The 24,146-nt window shown below is 48.2% G+C and overlaps 1 protein-coding gene across 2 annotated transcripts; it reads right to left on the bottom strand.

Moving 5' to 3' along the window:
• Positions 1 to 44: 44 nt before the first annotated feature.
• On the bottom strand, positions 45 to 18,404 carry LOC111147882 (coiled-coil domain containing 167). Of its 2 annotated transcripts, none has more exons than XM_022504145.1 (4): positions 18,286 to 18,404; positions 2,200 to 2,294; positions 1,939 to 1,999; positions 45 to 381 (listed from the first exon to the last, which is right to left on the bottom strand). In XM_022504145.1, exons 1-4 carry the CDS (start codon positions 18,325 to 18,327, stop codon positions 283 to 285), a joined length of 297 nt encoding a protein of 98 aa, XP_022359853.1. In that variant the 5' UTR covers positions 18,328 to 18,404; the 3' UTR covers positions 45 to 282. The 2 variants fall into 2 exon arrangements, with proteins under 2 accessions (XP_022359853.1, XP_022359854.1); XM_022504146.1 differs by having other exon boundaries at positions 45 to 386; positions 1,947 to 1,999; positions 18,286 to 18,355.
• Positions 18,405 to 24,146: the final 5,742 nt, after the last annotated feature.

Raw genomic sequence — 24,146 nt, 5'->3', positions numbered from 1 at the left:
CCTCCAGCTGCAGTCAGACTATGACATTTACTCAGCAGACGGGAGAAGCCTGGCTGTTCTTTATTGCCTTTCCCTTGGGCTGAGGGAGGAACCAGCACACAATCCTTCTGGAGACCCAGGCCCCACAGCAGGACCAGGGGGTGAGGGGCTGGACCGACAGGAAGCCCTTCTGGGTTGCAGAGAAATTCTCCTGTGCCTTGGTTGTCTTGAGGCTTGAAGGGCCTGGCTAGTAGTGACCAGGGGGCCAAGGTGAAGCTTGCGCTGACTGGTGAAATCTCTGGCTCACATGGTCCAGTAGGTGTAGATGAGTGTCAGGAGGAGGAAGATGGCCACAGAGAGTAGCATGTTTTTCCGGTTCTCCTGTCGAAGCAACTTTAGCTCCTTTTCTGGGAGAAAACAGGGTGGTGAACAGATAGTCTGGGCCCATCTGCTACTCGCCTCTGCCTCTGCTCTCTGGCAAATGCGTGTACACACTGTTGAGAGCAGAGGTGTTCCCGCCCAGCTTCTCCACTTCTTTATCCACAAAAATGACTATCCTCCTTGGTCTGCCCAGATTCTCACCACCTTTGGCTGCAGGTCCTGGCCCAAAGGCATCCCAGCACCCAGTGCTGCTCAACCATTCTTCAAATGCAGTGGAAGTGGAGGATGGAGTGTGTAAGGTCATCAAAAAGGCCACACCTGATAGCCAGGCTAGGTGCAGACCTGGCATCACCAGGTGAGTGCTCCGGCTTGCCACTGCCGGCAGGACATGGGTGTGGGGTGCTTTGTGGTGCTCCTCCTTGCAGGGGGTCTCATCTGGCCAACTAGAAGCTCAGGGTGGCTGGGACTTTTTGGGCCTGACACTGGAGTAGATACAGGGTGGGGGCCACACCATCAGTGCTTCTAGTCCTGCCCCCGCTGCATGCCCAGCTAAGCAGGAACCAGGGATGCTAGGAGAAAGGAGTGTGCCCACAAGGTGGTCGGGCTCGCCTCTAGAGGAAGCCAGTCCTATTCTAGAGGAAAGGGCATCCATTCATCCCCTTGTGTGACATGCAGGTGGGTGGTACCGTGCTACCTCTCAGGTAAATTGAGGGCTGAGGCTGCAATTGTAAAAATTGCTAGGCTGGAGGCAGAATGGGTATCCCTCCCCTACTTGTGTGAAAGAGTGGGTAGGTACCCGGAAATCAACTCTGGGCAGGCCAGACTGAGACTGGGGCCCAGGTAGGGGGTGTGTGTGCACACACATGTGCTCTGCTTACAATGTTGATTCAAACTGGTCCCTCTGGGAGAGTCTCTGTCATCTGGACTGTTCTGGGGCTGATTCTTGGCAAGTCTGGTCTCTCAAGGGACGAACCAATCCAAGAGGTCTGAGGAACCTCTGCAGACCATATTCCTCTCAGACTGGATGGGGTAGGGTTGGGGCCAGGAGGGGGTTGGGGGGCAGTAGTCGTGCTCCAGCCCTGCACCCTCCTGGCTCTACCTGACTCTGCCCCCAGCCCCCAGAAGGTGGCAGCATTGCTCCACCCACAGTAAGCCCTTCCTTCACCTCTAGGGTTTTCCCGGGATGAGGTGGGAGGGGAGAGGGGGGTGGTGGTACTGATCTCACTCAGTCTGGGTGGATGTGAGAGTCTCTTCTGGACCTGACTACTACCATTCCCCTTCATCGCACAGAGGAAGAACAGACCCATAGGCTTCTCTATCTCCCCTGGAACAAAGGAACAAACCTGCTTTCCTTCCAGGCTGCCAGGCTTACAGAGGATTCCTAGAGCCTTGGCAGAGGGGTGGGGGGTGGGGGGTGGGGCAGAGGGGAAGAGTGGGGGTGGGTCACGGGGTGGTGTGGGAGAGGGTGCGCTCCCTCCCAAAGAACCCTCTTGATGCCCATGACCTGATGGGCTCCCTGGGCTATCTGTCCCCTCCTGACCCTGGGACTGGAGGATGAAGCTGGTAAAGGAAGGGAACTTTCTTACCGTAGTTGGAGGCTTTGTTCATCAGGCTGTTTTTCTCCTTCTCCAGAGATTTCCTGTGAGGAAAGGAGTTTTATGGCTCAAGCCCTTTTCTTCCCATCTGAGGGGCCGCTGACACACGGGGGCAGGATGGACCAGGTGAACAGGGGCCCAGATCTCTAGTGGCAAGGGGCAGGGTGAAGGACGCTCCGGGCCAGAGCCTCAGGATAAATATGAGGGCGTGGGGTAAGGTGGGAGTCCAGGACAGATGTGTTACCTGGCCTCTGGGCTCAGCTCTGCCCCACAAAGCCTGGAGTTCACAGCCTCCAGGTCTCTCCAACACTGTGACAGCTTCTCCTCCAGCCCATCGATCTGAAACACACAGCACACCCAATAACTAGAGATGGGTGCTAGAGCCTTAAAACTTTCAAAACAGTTAGGATCTTGGAATGGGGAGGAAGGAGCCTCTAGGAGTCTTCTTGGACAGTGCCCTGCGTCCCCTGACCCTGGCTCCCCAGCCTGTTTTGTTGTCCCCTGCTTCCACACAGTGGGGCCCCACTGGAAGCAGCTCTGGGTGGGGTGCAGTTTTCACAGCGGCCCCGCCCCTCTGGACCAAGCCTGGGTTGGGGGCAGACAGGACCAGTCCCTTAGTCAGCTCTGTCTCCCCAGCACACAGCCCGGCTGTGCAGACCACAGGAGCCACCAGGGCTGGGGAATGCAGCAGGCACCTGGGACACAGGGCTAGCCTAGAATGCAGTGAGGTGCTGCCTTCCCCCAGCGCTCCACACTCGTGAGGGATGGGGGGATTAGACATCTAGGGGACAAAAAGCAGAGGTGTTTTTTGCACTGACACACTTAAGGTGGCCTTAAGTTGTTAAGAATATGTATTTTCCCATGAGAATCAATAAAATCCACTGAGTGTAAAAACAACAACAACCACACAGCTCAAAAACTTGTTTCTTTCTGACTTGGTTCTTATGCAAAAACATTATCAAGGCAGCTGTAGCTTGTCGGGCAAAACAGCTAAGCTCCTCAAAGGCTGGCTGCCAAAGGTATAAGTTTTCCCATTTGTTTTGATTATAGTTTCAAAGCCGTGTTCTTGGGCAAATAATGTGAGTTGTGGGAAAATATTTTGTAAAATACTGGACTGGATCATCCAAGCCTAGTTCCTGGTATGATACATGTAGCTTTGGAAGTTCATCTGTGTCTGTCTCCAGGTGTCTTCTTGTCTTTCTGGCCACCTCTCTCGGCCCAGGTCTGTTCCAGTACCTCTGCCCTGCTGGTGGGAGCCCAGGTTTCAGTGGGTGGGAGGGTTCAGAGGGCCCTGTGTCCCTTAAGGCAGCTGACAGAATAGTGCCTTGGGTGCCCAGGATGCTCAGTTTTCCATCTGACTTCACTCACTCTCACCACATCCCTGGGAGGGAGAGCAAATATGATCTCGATTTCACAAATGGGAGACTGGGATCCCCAAAGAGAATGACTTTTCTGAGACAGACTGGAGTCCCCCCTGTCCTTACTGGCCTCAGCCAGTTCTTTAGCCAGTCCCTTCCAGAAAGGCCCCTGTGGAGAAGGTAATCAATGATTACATGTATGGATCCCAGTGTTTCAAGTGGGTGTTTCGGGGCCCGTGTCAGAAGAGATGCACTTGAAACCTTCTGCCCCTCTCCCTGGCCAGCACCTACCCAGCCACTTCTGGGTCAGCCACTTTACCTTATCCCAAGGCCTGCCCCAAATGACACACCATCTAGTCCCTTCCCTACAGCCTCAGCTGGCTGCCAACTCCAGCTCCAGAAGCTGAGCCCTGTGGGAGGGAGCAACTGAAGAGCCCTGAGTTGACTGCCTGGTTAACTGTATCATTTTTCTGCTAATTGGCACCAAATGTAGGATTGTCCTGGGGAACAGCCTTAGCAAGGAGCTGTGGCCTGGACCTGGGGAGGCCAAAGACCATCCAGGAACCTGTACCGCAGAGAAATAAGCACTGGGCAGCCAGGCTCAGGGAATAGTAACAGCCTAATGTGATGGTCATTGGGGCTGGATGAGAAGAGCAGGTGCTTCAGGCCACCACGTGACCCACTTGCCATAGCAGGACCCTCAATCCAGCCCCTGGGGATCCTACCATCCCATGGTATAGAAACCACAGTCAGGCACCAAATTCCACACTAGATCCCAAAGCTTAATTCTTGAAGCACTACCTCCTCCACAAGGCCTTCTCTGCTGCCCTTGGCTGGAGAGGTACCATGTCCTTCCCTTGGCAAATGAATTAGGCCTTCTTTCGTAAGGCTGACAGCACATTAGGTCATCCCAGCTATGAGCATCCAACCTCACCTTACCAGACTCTGGGAACCCCTAGGGCCTATGGTGTAAACTTGTAGCCCAGGGATCAAGTGTTGCCCAGTGCGGCCCATTCCACTTGTGTATATGACTGCCTGGCTCCTAAGGATGCCTGATTTTGTAGCTCCTATCCTAGAATGGTGGCCACCAGTCTCTCCTTTGTGGTCACCACAAAGGCCTGGACTACTTCAGTCTTTGTGTTTGTAGCCTTGGAGGAATGACTCGGGTCGGACATGGATGGGCCAAGGAGCTAGGGACAGATCTAGACCTCATGTAGCAACTCAAGCCTGAAACCCTCCCCTAGAGCCCACAGAAGCCTGAAGAAGCTAGGAGAAGCAACTATACTTGCACATAGATTATGTACTTTGTGGATAACCCAGTGCAAATCTTTAGCCTAGGTTAGATTTCTTCCTGCTGCCCCTTGGGCCAAGTCCTAGTTCACATGTCATTCTGGGGAGAAGCAGCTTGGGGGATTTCCGTCCCTAAACACCTTTGGAAGGCTACCAGGTGCCCAAATAAGTGGTAATTGGCCCAGAACAAGGCTGGGAACTCATGCTAAGCAAAATCTTTAAATTGAGGTTGGCAAACCACAAGTGGCCAAGCCAATCTGCCGTCGTGCTCTGGGCAGGGCCTGTGGAGCTGGCAGTCGGAGGCCTTTATCTGAACAAGCCCAATTTATCTGCAGTTCCACTGAATATCCCCACTTTCATTTACCACTTTTTAATGAGGCTTAAACGGACGAACACAAATCAAGGTTTTAGGGACTCAAGTTCTAACCTCCCTCTATGAATATTTATGTCCTGCTGACAGCTCTCTCTGATTCCCTTCTAAATAGCAAGTCCCCCCCCCCTTCTTTTTTATAACCCAGCTGCTTGATGTGGGCTGAGTGAGGGGAGGCGGAGACTGTCAGGAAGCTCTTCAGCAGGCCACAAACCCGTCCTCAGAAGGTGACCCCGCTGGCAGTCAAACACCCTGTAGCACTTGCTGAAGCAGAAGCTGGCTCTCAAGCAGCTATAATAATGGGTGCAAAGACTTAAGAGTGACCCAGCTACAAGAAGGTAGGGAGGGAAGGTCAGGATGCACCTTTTAGTTGTGCCTGGGGTCATGAGTGGTGCCTACAGAGTGGGGCTGACTCAAATGGACCAGAAATGGGAGAGAGGACCCAGGAAGTGGGCCTTAAAGGAAGCCGCTCCTTGGGTTTCAGTCAATTCTTGATGGCATTTATGTGAATTATGCACTTCGCAGATTCCCCAGTGCAAATCTAGAGTCCTGGGGTAGCTTTCTCTCTGCTGCCAGGCTAAAGGCAACAGAGGACAATATAGCCAGCACAGGAGAGAGGCCACAGGGTTAGGGCCAGAATAAGAAGACAAATGTCAGGAAGATTTTAAAAACACAGGGTCAAAGCTGGACAAGCAGCTGGGAGCCCAAGTGCGCAGAAGCTTGAAACTGCAGGTCCTGAGAAGTATTGTAGTGAGGAGGGTGGGCTGTAATCAGGTGCCTCAGCTTGCTGCTCAGTTGCCCTCGAAAGGACTTCCTTAATTCTGTGCCTCATTTTATTCATGTGTAAAACGAAGTTAACGGTTCATATTTCAAAAAGGTTTTGTGAGGATGCTATGAGCCAATACATGTAGGGTGCTTAGAACAGTAAGAGTTAAATAAGTGTGTGCTGTCATTATTAGCCGAGAATGGTTTTCACTGGATCTTTGGGGAAGAGAAAGAAAAGTGAGTATGCGACAAAGTAAGAGGAGACAGAAGTGTGGGTGTGTGATGGAAAGGAATCTGCACTCATCACTGGCTGGCACCAGTGGCAAAGGGAGGCCATCTAGCTGGGATATGGCTCTCCTCTGAGTCTACAGAGGGGTTCAGCAATGGGGTGAGGGGAGAGGGGGCCTGCAGGGTAGCCTATCAGAACAGCACCACCTCTAAAGGCTAGCCCATCCACCTGGCTTGGAACATAGCATGCTGGGAACCTCATGTCCCTGCCTGGGGCTAAAACCAGGCTGGGCTCTTCAGCCAGCACCAACTTGCTGAGGATGGGCCTGATGGCACCCGACGATGAGGCCCAGAGCAGCGTCTGAGGGCAGACGGACTCAGGTGTGGTCTGGGCATGAATGGGCATCTGAGGAGACGTGGAATGGCAGGCAGGCCCTGGCAGACGGAGACCATGTTTACCCACACCATGGCTCTACAGGGAGCAGAAATGTGAAGGGGCGCCTGGGTGGCTCAGTGGGTTAAGCCACTGCCTTCGGCTCAGGTCATGATCCCAGGGTCCTGGGATCGAGCCCCACATCGGGCGGGCTCTCTGCTCACTAGGGGGCCTGCTTCCTCCTCTCTCTCTGCCTGCCTCTCTGCCTACTTGTGATCTCTCTCTCTGTCATATAAAAAAAAGAAATGTGAAGCCCCAGGACTATGGCAGAAAGAGGCCCCATCAAAGAGATCGGACCAACTCTAGCAGGAAGAAGTTACACTCGAGGCCACAGAGGCTCCCAGGACTCCTGCCCAGCAGAATGGATACAGGGTCAACTGGCAGAAAGAGTGTGACCGGCCCAAAAGTGCCTCAGGTACTGAGACTTTCCTGGAGCTACGGGGGCAGCAAGGCTGGCTGTAACTGACTGTCATAGGCAAAGTGGTAACGGCTGAGGTGAGAACTGGGATGAGGCACTCATTCAGGCACAATGTAGGAGTGAGAATGGACACCCTCCATGTAAAATTACATTATATTATATATAATTATTAAATTAGTAATAAAATTACATTACACACACATACACATAGTATTCAGAAGACCAAGCGTCCCATTTTTATACAAGGACAAAGAACACTGTGTCTCTCTGAGATGATGATGAGCAGGTGAAGCACAGCTACAAAGGGACACAAGAAGTCTGAAAGGTGGTGGGGGGAGCTTAGCAAACTCTGCCTTCTAGCATTACACACAGAGCTGGGGAGTTGGTAGTTGTGAAAACTCATGTGCTACAGTTCAGGGGACTGAGAGGTAGGTGGTAAATGTGCAGGGTGTCCTGGTAGGACAGTTGATTCACCCCAAGACGAGACCATGGGGACTGCTGGTCTGAGTACAGAAAGAAAGATGCAGAGTGGAAGGGAAAAAATATACATGGCAGGGAGTGGGAGGGAGCCGAAGGTCCCAGAGGAGGCCCTGGAACCGGGGATCCAGGAAGTCTGCACTCGATCAGGAAAGGCCCACGAGTGATTCTGCTGCAGGCAGACTGAGAGCCACTGCCTTTCTGACCCAAGCACGGACTGGGGAATCAGAGTCTGGAGCCTGGGTGGTGTTGGGGTAGTGCGTTTCTTACATAAGAATGTGAAGATCTGAGGTCAGCGGGGCAGGCAGTCAAGGTCAGCAGAGGCCCCACTCCAGCCAGATGGGGCCGCTGATCCTGTTGGCAGGTGCCAAGGGAAGTGAGGGCTTTTTCACTTCCAGTCACCAGGGGCAGAGACTTCCCGCCGCCTTCCCCCTGTGCCCTTCAGATGTAGCTCTAAGTGCCGTGTGCTCCATGTGCTGTACCTGCCAGTCATGAGCCCTGAGCCAGTTAAGCAAAATCCCCTCTGCCACCTGAGTTGGGGAATAACACCTTATTCTCAGAGCTTTAGGGAAGTCTCCCTGGGGTCCTATAATGCCATAAAACCACTGTGTTAAGAGAAACTGTAAAATTCGTCTGAAATCCCCGTGAGGCATCTTTTCAGGAGTGTGGAGCCTCCTGGAATTGAAACCCCGAGTGAGCCTCTTTGGAGACAGAGAACCTTAGTGCCAGCTCATGCACGGATAACTGCCCAGCACACTGGTCAGATCAGGTCCCCTTGGGGTGTAGGGGGGCCACTCCAGGTCCGGCGGCTGCCGGGCCCTCGTGCACAGCTCATATTCTGCTGACAGGCATAAGCCACAGGCTGCCACTACTCTGTTGCAGGTGCTCCTAGTGAGGGCACCTGAACGGTGCTCCCAAGAGCCTCTCCCCAGCCTGGGGGCGACTCCCCCACCCACCCCAAGCCACTGTCTAGGGCGAGGCTTTCTTCAGAAAAAGGCAGAAAGCACCCTCAGGACTTAGAGCTCTGGGTTATGCAGGCCACTGTGCTTTCTGGTTTAGGAAGTTATTTCCGGTTTTCCCAGACTTGCTCTCAGCTTCTGGCCACTGACTGCCAGAAGTTTCTGGAATAGGTTAACCTCAGGAGTCAGGCAGTGGTCATGGGGTTATATACTACAGCTCCCTGGCCAGGTACTTGCTAATAAAGAGCATGGTGCGGGGGTATGTAGATGGCACAGCGCAAGTCAAAACAACTTACAGAAGCCGAAATCCACCCAACATTAAATCACACTACCAGCAGCAGCCAACACTTCCATAGCGTGTGCTCTATGCCAGGCACAGTTCTCAGCACCTCATGCACAGAACGCTCACAATAACCCTATGAGGGGGTAGTAGTAGCATCAGTCAGTGGTCCCCCCCACCTGCTGGGAACAAGACCCCAATGGATGCCTGAAACCACAGATAGTACTGAAATAAATATAGTATATGGTATACATGGTATATATATGGTCTGTATGGTGTACATATATGGTATATATATGATATATATGGTTGTGTGTGTGTGTATATATGTTTTTTCCTATACGTACATACCTATGTTAAAGTTTTATTTATGTATTAGGTACAATAAGAGGTTAACAATAGCTAATAATAAAACAATTATGGGTGCGCCTGGGTGGCTCAGCTGTTGGGCAACTGGCTTCAGCTCAGGTCATGATCTCAGGGTCCTGGGATCAGGCCCTGCTTTGGGCTCCCTGCTCAGCAGGAAGCCTGCTTCTCCCTCTCCCACTCCCCCTGCTTGTGTTCGCTCTCTCACTGTCTCTCTCTGTGAAATAAATAAGGAAAATTTTTTAAAAATTAAAAATTAAACAATTATGACAAAAGGGGATATATAAAAGTTATGTGAATGTAGTCTCTCTCTCAAAATATCTTACTGTACTATATTCACCCTTCCTGTGCTGATGGGAGATGAAAAAATGCCTACATGATAAGGTGATATGAGGTGAATGATGTAGGCATTGTGGCAATATGTCAGAAGGGGGATCATCTGCTTCCAGGCTGAGTTAACTGTGGGCCCCTGAAACCTCAGAAGGTAAAACCATGGGTAAGGGGGAACTCCTGTATTCACCTTTTGCAGATGAGGAAGCTTGGGCTGTGGAGATGGAAGTCATTTGTCCAGGGTCACAGGGTGCACATGGTGGGCGCTGGGCAGTCTAAGTCTGTGCTGTTAGCTGCCACCCAACATACCGACCTACCTAAGCCTCTCAGCTCCTGGGAATAACCCCCAGTTCTTGTACTCCAAGCTAGGCAGTTTGTGCAGCTCGTGTAGGCTACCAATGTCTGCAGCAACTCTGCAAGGAAGGGGCTGTTTCTGTTTTAGAGAGGAGTAAACTCCCAGTGTAGAGATTTTAATCAAGGTCATGTAATTGGGAAGTGGCAGAACTGAGGGTCTGAATCTGAGGTTTTTCTGCTTCAGAGCTTATGTTCTTTCCAACACTTCAAGCTCTTTCTCGAAAATCCCTCATGAAAACATTCATGAGAAAGAAGGGTTCTGTGGAACAAAGTCATTCCACATCCCAGTCGAAGCCAATCTAAGCTTGTTGATCTGCTTTCAACAGATTCTCTACTCTGAATAATCTGGTACAAGGGCTTTGCCTGGTCTCTGTCCACGTAACAGATACTCTCTGTGAGGCAAGAACCTGACTGAAATCTGCTTGGAGACAGTGAGATGGGAGCAGGGTGCATATCCTCATGTTGAAGGCAACTACCCACCCTCCAAATTCCAGCTTCTCGAAGATCCCTGCCCCCCTACCCTGCCCCCCTACCCCCGCCCCAGATTGCCTAAACTGCCACAGCACCCTCCAAAATTCACACAAAACAGACCCAGTTTTGAGAAGGAGAAAGGTGAGCTAGGGTAGGCTTGATAAGCTCTTCTTTCCCTAGTGGGTAGCAAGGCCTTTCTTTTCACATGCCAATCCACAGCCCTGAGAATGGTGCCAGCTGTTTTATCTCCAGCCCCAGCAGCCTAGGAACTGGATTTCTGGAAATCCACTCATTTTCACATGTCAGGGAGGCCCCAGGACATTTATTATAATGGGTAAAGAGGCCAGAACACCTGCCCAGATATCTGTGGCAAGAGTGCTGGGGCTTTCCATCTGAGGCCATCAGGCCACACTGCCAAATCACATGAGGGTCATGGGCCTCGATTTCCCAGGTGACCAGCCTCAAACCCCAAAGGGCCTTTTGCCCTGACACTGCTGAAGGGATGTTTTTCTGTGGAGGAGGCTCAGGGCTCTGTGGGGACAGAAGACAAAACCTCCATCCATGTCTCCCCAAATCATCAGAAGTTTCTCTACCAGGGTGAGCAGATGAAGACCGTAAACCTTCCCGGTTTTTAATAAACGAGTAACTTTCAGGAAAAGCAGAGAGCCAAAGGGCTTGTCATTTCTCTGGAGACTCACTGCCCCCTCCTCCACTGCCCCAGGTCAGGCACACAAGGGGCCCTGCTGAAACGCTTGCAAGCTCTGAGACCTTGTGAGACCTTCTGGTGTGCTGAGCAGCTCTACAAGGAGAGCCACGGCAGTCCTTGCCTGAGGCCTTCAGCTGTCCCTGGGCCAGAATGTTTGGGGTTTGTTTTCTCCTCTTTCCCCCAATATATATTTTTTGATAAATTAGCAAAAGCTTCTTCATCGCTGAAAGGCTCAAAGCACTATTCAAGAACTGGCATCCACCCCATGCCTTATGAATTCATTAATTAAGATGCTGGCAAACAGCCACTCCACACATGCTGACATCCAGCCGTGTTAGGTAATGAGGTTTTAGTCTCCGGACCCCTGTCAAGTGGAATGGAGCCAGACACAGGCTGTCGAGAGAAATCACCTGCCCAATGGCAACCTGTCGCTTGCGCCTGGCAGCAGGTGAGGCTCATTTAATGGTCAGCGGCCCTTCTCCCGGCCCCTGGGCGGGTGGCTCCCCCGCAAGGTGGTATCCAACTGCCTGCCCCATGCTAGCCTCCTAACCCTGACCAGTGAACCACTCAAGAGGGCCCAGACAGCAAGGGCGAGGGTTCAAGCGCTTCCTCCAGCTACTCAAGCCAATTCAGTAAATATTTATTGATGGTCCACTAAGCTGCTTCTGCCCCTTGTCTCAGAAAATTGGTAGATGCCCCCCAACCTTGTGCACAGCCTGTGACTCTCTTCATCTTGGTGCTGGAGGAGGTAACGAAGAGGATGTGACCACCGGTTGGTCCTGAGCACAGGACCAGGGCAATTGGAGGCTCCTCATCCCTCCATTGACCTTGGAATGTACGTTCTGCCCACTGTTCCCACAGTGGGAGCTATTCCAAGGACATAGCCTTGAGAGACCATGTGTTGTGGAGACCATCTGGACAGTATACATGACTGAACCCAGTTAAGGCCTCTGGACAAACTTTGAAGATTTGGCGGGCGGGTGTGGAGATCTAGTCCTCTTATTCATATTCACTACCCAAGACAAGCCTCACCAGTAAGTTCCCTTGCTTATTAAACCTGCCACCTACCAACCTGGTGTGGACTGCCTCTTTCTTGGGTCTCTCTGTCCTCCATGGAAGGGGGCCAGTTTGCAAACCAACAACTTGGTGCTTCTGCCTCTCTATGCCCACAGAGAGCATACAGCAGTGGCTTATACTGAACAAATAATTACAATGTCAAGGTTCTTTCCTCCTGTGCTCATCTTGCCTATGTAATTTTTTTTTTCCTATGTAATTTTCTACCCTCAATTTATTACCTCTTTTTCTGGTAAGGATTCTTGTGAATTTGAATGACTCCCATTCACTTTTATCTCCTATAGCAAATACTATTAGTTGGCCAACGCAATATTGATTCCCAATCCCTCTTCCTTTGCCTACTACAGAGGTTAGAAAAGCTAAAGAGATGCTTTTCCACACTCACTGCAGCCAGGGATGGTCATGATCCAGTTCTGGCCAATGAAATGTTCCAGAAATCAGCTGGAAGACTCCTGAGACAGCTTATGCTTTGCTGATAAAAGGGACATTGGGTGCCTGGGTGGCCCGTCGGTTAAATGTCTGCCTTTGGCTCAAGTCATGATCTCAGGATTCTGGGATCGAGTCCCACATTGGGCTCTCTGCTCAGCAACCAGTCTGCTTCTCCCTCTGCCTCTGTGATCTCTCTCTTTCTCTCTCTCTCAAGTAAATAAAATCTTAAAAAAAAAAAAAAAAAAGAACAGTGTTGTAGTTCCTTTATCCTTCTTCCTAACTTAAAGTTGGATATGATGACTAGAGCTGTGGTAGCTATCTTGAGAATATGAGGAAACAGCTAAGAGAATGTAGAAATACCAGCCTTGACCTAGCTTTTGAACCAATGCCAGTAGCCATTTACCTCCAAATTTGTTATGGGGAAGAAAGTATATTCCTATTTACTTAGGTCAGTTTCTGTACCTTATAGCCAAACATTTCAAACTGATAGATTTTTGTACTAGGGACCAGATCTAACCTAGTTATCCCCTTAAGATGTCAGCTAAGACACCACACATCTGTGAGGACTCACTGGCTGTTGAAACATCTAAAGACACCGAGCTGAATGGTCTGTGAAAGAAAATACAATGACCAAGTAACAGCTCATTACTATCAGAGTTATAAAAACAGAAACAGGAATTTACATCAGCCAAAATCTATCAGTTTAGACTGAAATGCAACTTTCCCTCCTTCCACACATTATAATCAGTAGCAAAGCTGGTGACTTCTCGTCTGAATGCTCTCATTATTCAGAATTAACTCTCAGAAGCTAAACTCATAGCCAGTCTTTTCCAACTTTGAGATCTTACAGGCTGGCAAATGAGTTGGATAAACAGACCTTGAGAGGAGACGTAGGAATGGAGGCTGCTAGGGGGTGCCTTGGTTGACCTGGGAGGTGACTGCCCGGTACAGCTGGCCCAAGCCAGCCCTCAGGGTGAGTACTGCCTGCTTGGTAATTGCTTCATTACAACCAGTGGAGACTGTTTGCAGGTGCTGAGATTACTCACTTGTGGGGGTTTTATTGCACTCGTCAGATTAACAAACATTTTGATTAAATCACCACTTCATTGGCTCTGGGCACATGACTTTTAATAAGAGGACAATATCCACTGCTACTGAGCATCAGTGCACATTCAGTACTCAGATCTGCTGGGGGGCAACGGAGGAACAGGTGGGGAGACAGCCAGATGCCAAGCTTTTCCTAAGGTGCACAGTTATAGATCTCGAATCTTAAAATATCAAAGCAAAAAGTAACCTTAGAGGGTTTTTGTGTGTGTGTGTGTGTGTTTTTTTTTTTTAACAAACTCTAGATAGTTACAAACGTAAATATCTACATTGGTACTGACAGGACTTAAAAAAAAAAGGGGGTGAATGTGAATGCACTAGGAGAACACAGGCCCACCAAATTTAAAACATTTTAGAAACCTGTGTCAGCCAAACAAGACTTCTGTGACCTGTATTTGGATCACAGTCAATGAACTTATAACCGCTGATGAAACTGAAGGTCATCATGTTACAGAAAAATAAACTAAGTCTGAACAAAGGGGCTGGACTTAACCATGATGGAATACTGCAAAAGAACTGTAAAGGCTACTAATAAGGGCACTGTTTGTTGATTATCTGCATCTTGAGCCCTGCGTGTGCTACATATTTCACACATATGGTCCTCTCAAAACTATACTTGAGTCTGGGAAAGCATCTCTTGAGCTTTTCTAACCTCTGCAGTGGAGGTGGGCAAAGGAAGAGGGGTTGGAGACTCACTGGCTGGTATTTCAGACATATCGTCTCCCCAAAACCACACTTGAGGTTACAAATCAAAACCACAATGAGATATCACCTCACACCAGTCAGAATGGCTAAAATCAACAACTCAGGAAACAACAGGTGCTGGCAAGGATGCAGAGAGAGGGGAACCCTCTTATATTGTTGGTGGGATTACAAGCTGGTACAGACACTGGAAAACAGTATGGAGGTTCCTCAAAGGTTAAAAATAGAATTATCTTACGACTCAGCAAATGCACTACCCAAAGGGTACAAATATTGTGATCTGAATGGGAACCTGCACCCCAATGTTTACAGCAGCAATGTCCACAATAGCCAAAATATTGAAAAAGCCCAGATGTCTATCAATGGATGAATGGATGAATGGATAAAGATGTGGGGTGTATGTATGTGTGTACACACACACACACACACACACACACACACACACACACACACACAGGAATATTATTCAGTCATCAAAAAGAATGAAATCTTGCCATCGGCAATGTGGATGGAACTGGAGGGTATAATTCTAAGTGAAATAAATCAGGGAAAGAAAAATACCCTATGATTTCACTCATGTGGAATTTAAGAAATAGATGAACATAAGGGAAAGGAAGGAAAAATAAAATGAGATAAATATAGGGAGGCAAACCATAAGAGACGCTGAACTATAGGAAACAAACTAAGGGTTGCTGGTGGGGAGCTGGGTAGGAGGATGGGGTAACTGGGTGATGGGCATTAAGGAGGGCACGTGATATGATGCCACTGGGTGTTACATGCAACTGATGAATCACTAAATTCTACCCCTGAAATTAATAATACAGTATATGTTAACTAAATTGAAATTAAATAAGAATTAAAAAAAACCACACACGAGGTAAATTGCAATCTGCAGTAGAGACTACAGGCTGTCCACTAAACATGCTAGGCCCTTCTTCCATAGCCATCAAACTGTATCTGGGCATGTGGCCTCCTAGCCAATGAATGCAGTTGGCATTCTTGCAGTTGGGTGAGGTCTCGAGTCTTAGCTCACATCTTTGCCAACAGAAAGTGAGCACTCTGAGCCCACTGTTATTATTAAGATTTATTTATTTGAAGAGAGAGAGTGCACATGCAAGGGAGCATCTGAGTGGGGGGAGGGGCAGAGGGTGAGAGAGAATCTCTGGGAGATTCTCCACTAGGCGGGGCTCGATCCCACAACTCATGAGATCATAACTTGAGCCGAAATCACGAGTAGGATACTTAATCAACTGAGCCACCCAGGCGCCCCTGCGCCCATGACTCTTAAGACAATGATGCTTATGCTCCTTCCACTCTTTCCTTGCCAATGGACACATCAATGGGATGTGACTTAATTTCATTCAAGAGGTGACATTAAGGCACTGAGGGATGGCAGGTCAGAAGATGAGGGGACTATAGCAGAACCACTCTAGACCACGGACTGGCAAACCACGGCCTGGGGGCCAGATACAGTCCGCTGTAAAGTTTTATTGGAACACAGCTACACCCGTTAATTCACATATTGTCTATGGCTGCCATTGTGCTAAGATAGCCTATCTAAGCATAGTTGATGCTCCTTATTTATGGTAGCTATGTTCTATAAAGTTGCTGCCAACAATGAATTACCAAATACTGAACCAGGTTAGATTCCTATGAGCCTCTGGTCACAACAGTTTTATCAAGTGATCAATACAAAACCTTGTGTTTTGTGTGTTTTTCTGTTCGGAACCTTTATTTAATATATATTACTGATTCATTAACAGTGAACTCACAGCCAAAAGCACTGTAACTCAACTCTGAACAAAACCGACCTAACAGGGGCGCCTGGGTGGCTCAGTGGGTTAAGCCGCTGCCTTCGGCTCAGGTCATGATCTCAGGGTCCTGGGATCGAGCCCCGCATCGGGCTCTCTGCTCAGCAGGAAGCCTGCTTCCTCCTCTCTCTCTCTACCTGCCTCTCTGCCTGCTTGTGATCTCTCTCTGTCAAATAAATAAATAAAATCTTTAAAAAAAAAAAAAAACCGACCTAACATATATTTTCTCTGTAAGGTAAATATAGCCTTCTTGCACATTAGGAAAACTAGACAGCACTTCAGCACTACACTTGAGGGCCATTTTAAGCAACAAAATCACCAACAAAAAGCACACAAACACAAAAAACATAGACCACAAAAAGGACACCTGTTTATAGTATAAGCTGAAATAAGACGACAGAGTGTTACTTTGTTCGACCTTAGCTGTGCCTCAGGTGACTCAAATTTTTCACTGGTTTGTTTGTGAATTACTGCAAAAGCACTGCAAGTACTGATCTGGGGGTTACAAATACATTTTAGCAAGAAGGCAAATTCACAGATACAGAATCTGTGAATAATTAGGATCAACTGTAGTTACAACAGAGACCATATGGCCCACATAGCCTAGAAATGTACTATCTGGCCATTTATAGGCAACATCTGTCAATCCCTGCTCTACCCTACTAGAAAAAAATAAACTTTCTGAAGCCACTGAATTTTAGGGTTTCTCTACTTCAGCAATTATTGTGTCCTAATCTAATAAAGTCTATGCTTTTCCCACCACACAGTGCACCTCATTTTACCACTCATATTCTCTTTTAGAGGGTGGTTCATATTTCCACCAATCTTTTTTTTGTACCAAGTAGGACAATATTTCTTAAGGCGTGGTATTAAAACCTCCTGCATCAACATGGGTGCATGTAGCTGGTTAAAAATGCAGATTCCTGGGAGTGCTCGGCTGGCTCAGTCCGTCAAGCACAGGACTCTACATCTCAGGTTTCTAAGTTCAAGCCCCACGCTGACCATGGAGCCTACTTAAAAAATGCAGATTCCTTGTTAAAAATGTATACCCAAGTCTTACTGAATTACTTGGGGTGGGAGACAGTTCAAGTCTCCATTTTCTTTCTTTTTTTTTTTTTTTTTAAGATTTTATTTAGTTATTTGACAGAGATCACAAGTAGGCAGAGAGGCAGGCAGAGAGAGAGAGGAAGGGAAGCAGGCTCCCTGCTGAGCAGAGAGCCCGATGTGGGGCTCGATCCCAGGACTCTGGGACCATGACCTGAGCCGAAGGCAGAGGCTTAACCCACTGAGCCACCCAGGTGCCCCTCAAGTCTCCATTTTCAACAAGCTCTGCAAATTATTCTTAATGCATTCTAAAATTTGAAAACTACTGAACTGGCAGTAAACTCCCAAAGAATATTACCCCGTATCTCTCTGGTAACTCTTGGGACAGTATCTGAGGGAACTGTATGTAACACTGAAGAAATAAGATGGCCTAGAGGGCAAATCACCTATGCTGCATCTCAGGTCCTCCACTGCTTTGGCCTGGGCTCTGCCTGAAACCTCAGTTTCCCCATTGGTTTAAAACTCTCACAGACTTGGGGTGCCTGGGCAGCTCAGTCCGCTAAATGGCTGTCTTCGGCTGAGGTCATGATCCCAAGGTCCTGGGATCTGAGCCCCACATCTGGCACCTCGCTGGGGCGGGTGGGTGGTCTGCTTCTCCCTCTTTCAAATAAATAAATAAAATTTAAAAAACAAAACAAAACTCTCACAGGCTTGTAGTGAGGACTGACTGAGAATGCAAATGAAGTAGGACATAGCAGCTGCTCAATATGCCTCAATTCGATATGCAGTACATTATTTTTAAGCTCTTTGGGAACTTCATCATTCCAGAATTCTCCACAAATTCCCATAGTAATTTTCAGGCTACGAGCTTCAGTACCCCAGGGGAAAAATTTCCCACCACAGGGGATGTTTAAGCCATTTAGTAATACACTAAACAGTACGGGCTCTCTCACTTTTAGGGGGGCCCTCATCCACAGGTATCTATCCTTTTGGAGCGCCCTGTTCCCCGAGGGCCCGTTCCTTTTGCGTCCTCTTCAGTCACATGTCTCCCCTCAGGGCCTCATTTCCGGGGCCAGTCCTCTTCGGGGCCTCCCCTTCACCTCCACGTCTCCTCCCTGTAAAGGTCCCTTCACCTCCGGTGCCCCCTCGGGCTCTCCAAACTCCATTTCACCCATCCTGCCCCTCATCTTCAGGTCCCTCCTCCGATGCTCTCACGCCCCTCGCGTCCCTCTCTCAAATCCGCGTCGCCCTCACTTCCTCCCCTCAGCCACTCCTCCAACCTGCAGCCGGGCCGTCCCACTGTACCCCGCTGCAGGGAGAAGGCAGCTAACGACGCGGCCCACCCCCTCTTGTCCCCTCACCTCCAGAGCGACGCCCAGATTCTCCCGCTTCTTTTTGGTCATGTTACTCGCCGCGATCCCCAAGTCATTATTGGACGCACCCTCTGGTGGCACCACGCATGCACCAACACCCGTACTTCCCTCTCATTGGCCGCAGAGACGGCGGGAGGCGGGGCTACTGGTGGTCACGACCCTGTTGAGGGGGCATGGCCAGCTTGGCGCAGCCATGTTTATGAGGGGCAACCTGTAGTTTGAGATCTCAGGTGAGGACCCGGAGGGGATGGCTAGATTGGCTCCGGAGGAGTAGTCGCCCATCCTCCAGAGATGGAGGTGCTCCTTTCCTTCCTAGATGAAACCATTTTACATCACGGAGGCATTTTTTCACCCCATTTTATTCTTCTGTATCCTTCATCCTTTTAGTGAACACCCTGTTTATTTAGAGGCCATCCCCCGTGCCCTGTTCAAATTGTCCCACGTTCAAGGCTCTTTCTGAAGCTCTGCTCCTCTATGAAGCCCCACCGTGAGCCCTTTGGCCCCCTGGGCTCTCATAATGACAAGTTGATATTCCTTTGTTTTGGTTTGGTTTTTGGTCATGTGTTTCTACTCATTTTTATTGTTTTATTGTTAAGAACCACCTACAGGGGCTCCTGACTGGCTCAGGAGGTGGAGCATGTGACTCTTGATCTTGGGGATGTGAGTTCAAGTCCCACCTGGGGTGTAGACGTTGCTTAAAAATAAAATTAAAAAACAAAAACAAGGGGCACCTGGGTGGCTCAGTGGGTTAAAGCTTCTGCCTTTGGCTCAGGTCATAATCCCAGGGTCCTGGGATTGAGCCCCAGGTCGGGCTCTCTGCTCCACGGAGAGCCTGCTTTCTCCTCTCTCTCTCCCTGCCTGCCTCTCTGACTACTTGTGATCTGTCTGTCAAATAAATAAATAAAATCTTAGAAAAACAAAAACAAAAAACAAACCTGCCTACAAACATCACAGAAAACTTGTAAATGAAAAACAACACCCTTTATCCTATCATTCTTTTTTTTTTTTAAGATTTTATTTATTTATTTGACAGAGAGAGATCACAAGTAGGCAGAGAGGCAGGCAGAGAGAGAGGGGGAAGCAGGCTCCCTTCTGAGCAGAGAGCCTGATGCAGTGCTCAATCCCAGAACTCTGAGATCATGACCTGAGCTGAAGGCAGATGTTTAACCCACTGAGCCACCCAGGCACCCCTATACTACAACTCTTTTTTTTTTTTTAAGATTTTTTATTTATTTATTTGACAGAGATCACAAGTAGGCAGAGAGGCAGGCAGAGAGGGAAGGGGGAAGCAGGCTCCCTGCTGAGCAGAGAGCCCGATGTGGGGATCAATCCCAGGACCCTGAGATCATGACCTGAGCCGAAGGCAGAGGCTTTAACCCACTGAGCCACCCAGGTGCCCCAATCCTACCACTCTTAATGCATTTCTTACCTTTGTTCCTGTGTATTCCCTTCTAGGCTTTGTCTCAGATAGAGTGTTTTACACTCTTGTAATCCTATTGTACAGTACACTGTAGACTTATGTCCTTGGAGATTTTTGGGTTTTTTTGTTGTTGTTGTTTTGTTTTTAATTGACAGGGGAGAGAGAGAGACCACAAGCTGGGGGAGCAGGATAGGGAGAAGCAAGCTCCCCGCTGATCCGGGAGCTGGATGTGGGCTCGATCCCAGGACTCTGAGATCATGATCTGAGCCAGAGACAGATGCTAAGTGACTGAGACACCCAGACACCCCCTTCAGAGATGTTTTCATTGTGACCATATGATACAAAAATACTATGGGTATTTTGGCCCAGTTATCCACATACCCTAAACTGGTTTCCTGATGAACACCTTTACCACCTGTGATGTACTCTGTATTTTCTATTCCAGTCTTTTTCATTTTAAAAAAGAGTTGGTGGCAGGAAACCTATTAAGTTTATTTCATGACCCATTAATGGATACTGAACTGCAATTTGAAAGCCAGTCATAGGGGCACCTGGGTGGCTCAGTTGGTTAAGCATCTGCCTTTGGCTCAGATCATGATCCCAGGGTCTTGGGATTGAGCCCTGCATCAGGCTCCCTGCTCAGTGGGGAGCCTGCTTCTCTCACTCCCTCTGCTGCTGCCCCTGCTTGTGTGCATGCTATCTCTTTCTCTGTCAAATAAATAAATAAATAAATAAAATCTTAAAAAAAAAAAAAAGCAGTCATAGACATTCTCTCATGTTTTTCAAATAATCTTTTGTGATAGCTGTATATACTGCCGGTTGAGTCCCAGCATTCTGGTATTGGACATTATTCTATGGGACATAACTTCCAAATAATGCCAAAGCAAACATCTTTTTGTACATAGTTCTTTAAGATAAATTCACAAATAAGTGGAATTATTAGGCCAAAGGATATGATACCAGAATGAAATGCCTTATTTTCTGACCAGTTACCTCTCTACTGGAGCTTGTGTTTCTGTGTGTGAATGATTAACCCTGACTCAATGTTTGGGGGGTGGAGGAGGACTGTTTGCAGATCTGTGTTCTCTTCTTGATAGAGTCATTGAGTAATGGAGCTAGAGGGGACCTGAGATGGCATCTCGCCTGGCCACCTGACTGAGGCCCATAGAGGGAAAGTGCAGTAAATTCTGTCTGAACAGGAAGCAGGCTGTTGAGTAGTTGTTTAGAGCAGTTCTCAGCTTAACACACCTGGCACAGGAAACACGTGCTCAAGAACATTGTCCATCAACTGTCAATCAACAGCATTTATTGTCAGAACACTCTTCACAGCACTGGTTCCAATCCCAGAAAAACCAGACTTTGTACTTCCCAATTATCTCAGGCATAGGCCCAGGGGAGGTGAGAAGAGAGGGGAAAACACTGTGTTCTTTTAGAAAGTGGCTTCTCATGCCTTTGTTTGGCATCAAGAAAAAGCCACGGAGATCTAAGTGGGCTTCAGTCCCTTTTCTCCCCCTGCTCTAATTCCCTTGTGAAATATTGGGCAAGCTGTTATCTTTTTCTGGAAGAGCCTCGGATTTTCCACCCAAACCTTGTCCCATGGTTCTGATAAGAGGACAAATAACTTGAAATGGGGCTGGAAGAAATGCACATGTGGGTTGTAGCATAAGGGGAGTGAGGGAGACTGACCTGGACTCCTGTCCCCAGCTCTGCCACTTAGCAGTGGTGTGATGTGGGACATGACACTTACATTTCCTGAACCATAATTTCCCATGCCTGCAAAACGAAACGAGCTCATGAGACCAGGCTTGTAGGGTCATCGTGAGCATTACGAAGCAGCCGGTGCTGTGCTTTGTGAATGACCAGCAGGGACTCGGCAGGACTGATGCTTCTGCTGCCAGCTTTCTGGTATAAGGTTTGCTTAGCAACTGTTGCCACTTGTATTTTTTTGTTGTTGTTGTTATTATTTTGATATTGGTTTTGGTCAGCTTTGACACTGTTGTAAAATACCTGTTGTTAGGAATTTGGGGCAAATACTTAGGTGGTTTCTTGCTATCAAGTGGGTTCACTGCAAAAGGCAGCCCCTAACATACACAAGTGTCTCTCTGTGACGTCTCTCCACCTATCTACTTGTCCTTCCTGCTGAGGCCATCAATCATGGGTTTTATGTGCCCAGACATTACAGATGGCATGATCCTGTGGTGCTGGGGAGGCTGAAAAGCCCCAGGTGACCCACTGAGGTCCTTTCGTCCCCCTGCTACATACAAAGACAGGCTTTGATTACCATGGGGGCCGTCTGACAAGCCTACTGCAGCTTGGCCTGGCTTTGTGCTAGAAACTCTGCCCACATGCAGATCGATTACTGTGGGCTGGCTGTCTGTCTGTCTTTGTTCTCCAGTGGGCTGTGATTCTGAACTGTCTGTGAGTTTTAGAGCTAAGTGTTTAAGGGAAATAGGACACTGCCTAGCCAGGTTCATTCCTGGCTAGGCCGGGTTCTCACTGCATGACCTTGGGCAGATAAAGCCTCCTTTTTGGTTTTCAATTTCCTCATCTGTGAAATGGGCATGGGGACGGGGAGGGGGAACTAGACCGCTTAGACACTCTAAGATTCTATTTTAATGACCTTGTTGTATGTAAAGCATCTAGACATAAGGCGCCCTCCTTGGCTGTAAGGTAGACCTATCAAATAAAAACTGATCATTACCTTCAAGATAGCTTCGATCTAGTTAGAGAGACAGACTGACAACATGAAATAGTGAACACCAGACATCGTATAATTAAATGCCAGCTGTCTGGTACGTACTGTTGATGCATTAGAAACTCAGAAAAAAAGAGAATGCTATGGGCTTTGTGGAGATTATGGGTCTGGGAGGGTAGATGAGATTAGATTAGGTGAAGATGGGGAAGAGGGCACCCCAGGTGGGATCCCAAGGGACTTCCTATGCCTACAGGGTAACCCTTTCAACTTTGCACAAAATCACTGTGTAGGCTAGCTACAACCCTGGCTTGTTACAGAGACCCTTAGTCGATTTTTCCACCCCTTTGTGCATACTGGACTTGCCTGACCCGAGGGGTCCGGACCTGGACCCCAGCCTTCCCCTTCCCACCACTGCCTCGAGGGCACCTTTTCAGAGCAGAAGTGGGGGAGAATGGAATCATTCACTGTCAGAAGCATTTCAGGCAGGAAATGAAGAATTTCTTAGGTGGTTAAAAATACAGTGGAGGCTGATTTATGTTTGAATTTTCTTCCAGGACAGCAGATTATAGCCCAAGTTCTGAGGCAAAGGCAGCAGTGTCTTTATGGCCTGCTTGGATCAGTTTTATGTCTTGGTGATTTTTATATGTTTCAGCGAAGCCAAAACGCTCGAACTTTTTTGTCCTGTACTTCACTGGGGAACTCATGTACCATTCCGTGCATCTGATCTCATTTTCCCAGAAAAAGAAAGCCAGAAGAGATGAAAGGGATGTTTTTGCTTGCTATTTTATTGGTATCTGGTTTTTAGCTAAATGAAATAAAATCATAAATGATGACTCCACATGAGATTCTGAAGTAGATGTCAAATGACAACGTGAAAGTGGAAGGACAGAGATCTAAATATTGTTGAATATGCATATCCATAATATATTGATATCCACAATATCATCTTGATCAGATATGAGTGTCAAGATAAGCTATGAAAACTTTCCTGGTATGCTGTTATGTTTTTACCTTAATGACTGCTATACATTTTGTAACTGATCATGCTTCCCACATTTTTGTTCATGAGGAAGCTCAGATCTGAACTTGTTCAGGGATTCGGAGCATGTACCAGCATCTTCCCTGGCTTTATTTTATTCTTCTACCCTTGTTTTCCCTTTGCTCTATCACTTTATCTATTTTTATCCCGCTGTATTGTGTGCACTTTAGTAAACTACCTAAAATCCTTTTTTGGAACACAAAGGAGCATAAATAAATCAATAAATACATCCTGTGTTTGTAAATATGGCACTTTGTTCTTTCTAAAGCAATTTTTACATCCATTAGCTCTGTGGGTCCCCACACATCCCTGTAAGGAAGTTGGGCGGATGCTGGATCAGCCCTATTTTGCAGGCAAGGAAGCTGAGGTACATTTGTGAATGAAGTGGCTTGCAGAAAAGGACAGACCCACTCCCCCAACTCTCTAGAAGACCACCTGAACACCTTTGAAGAAAAAGACAAGAAAATGAAACTAACAGCCCACCAGGTGACTTTTATTAGTACATGTGGATTAAGAAGTTTGGAGCCACCAGCTGAAGAGTACACAAACTGGGGTGACCACTGGCTTCAGAGCTCTGCCCTGCCCCACCCAGAGTCCATATCTTTGTTGCCATCTCCACTGTCCCCCACTACCACATAGGTGTGGCACGTAACCCAAGCTGGGCAGCCAATCATAGAACCACATGCTCCTGACTG

This window comes from Enhydra lutris, unplaced genomic scaffold (genome assembly GCF_002288905.1).
Source record: "Enhydra lutris kenyoni isolate GAN:26980312 unplaced genomic scaffold, ASM228890v2 scaffoldscaffold17, whole genome shotgun sequence".
Taxonomy (NCBI): Eukaryota; Metazoa; Chordata; class Mammalia; order Carnivora; family Mustelidae; genus Enhydra; species Enhydra lutris.
The sequence above is the reverse complement of the archived record's forward strand: the minus strand, read 5'-3'. Positions and strand labels throughout refer to the sequence as shown.

What these genes read in the sequence shown, in the direction of transcription:
- LOC111147882 (XM_022504145.1), bottom strand. Translation starts at nt 18,327, where the DNA reads ATGACCAAAAAGAAGCGGGAGAATCTGGGCGTCGCTCTGGAG. An exon ending in GAGCTGAGCCCAGAGGCCAG is followed by an intron (nt 2,000 to 2,199) that starts GTAACACATCTG and finishes CTTTCCTCACAG; the next exon opens with GAAATCTCTGGAGAAGGAGA. An exon ending in CCTCCAACTACGGTAAGAAA is followed by an intron (nt 382 to 1,938) that starts GTTCCCTTCCTT and finishes CTCCCAGAAAAG; the next exon opens with GAGCTAAAGTTGCTTCGACA.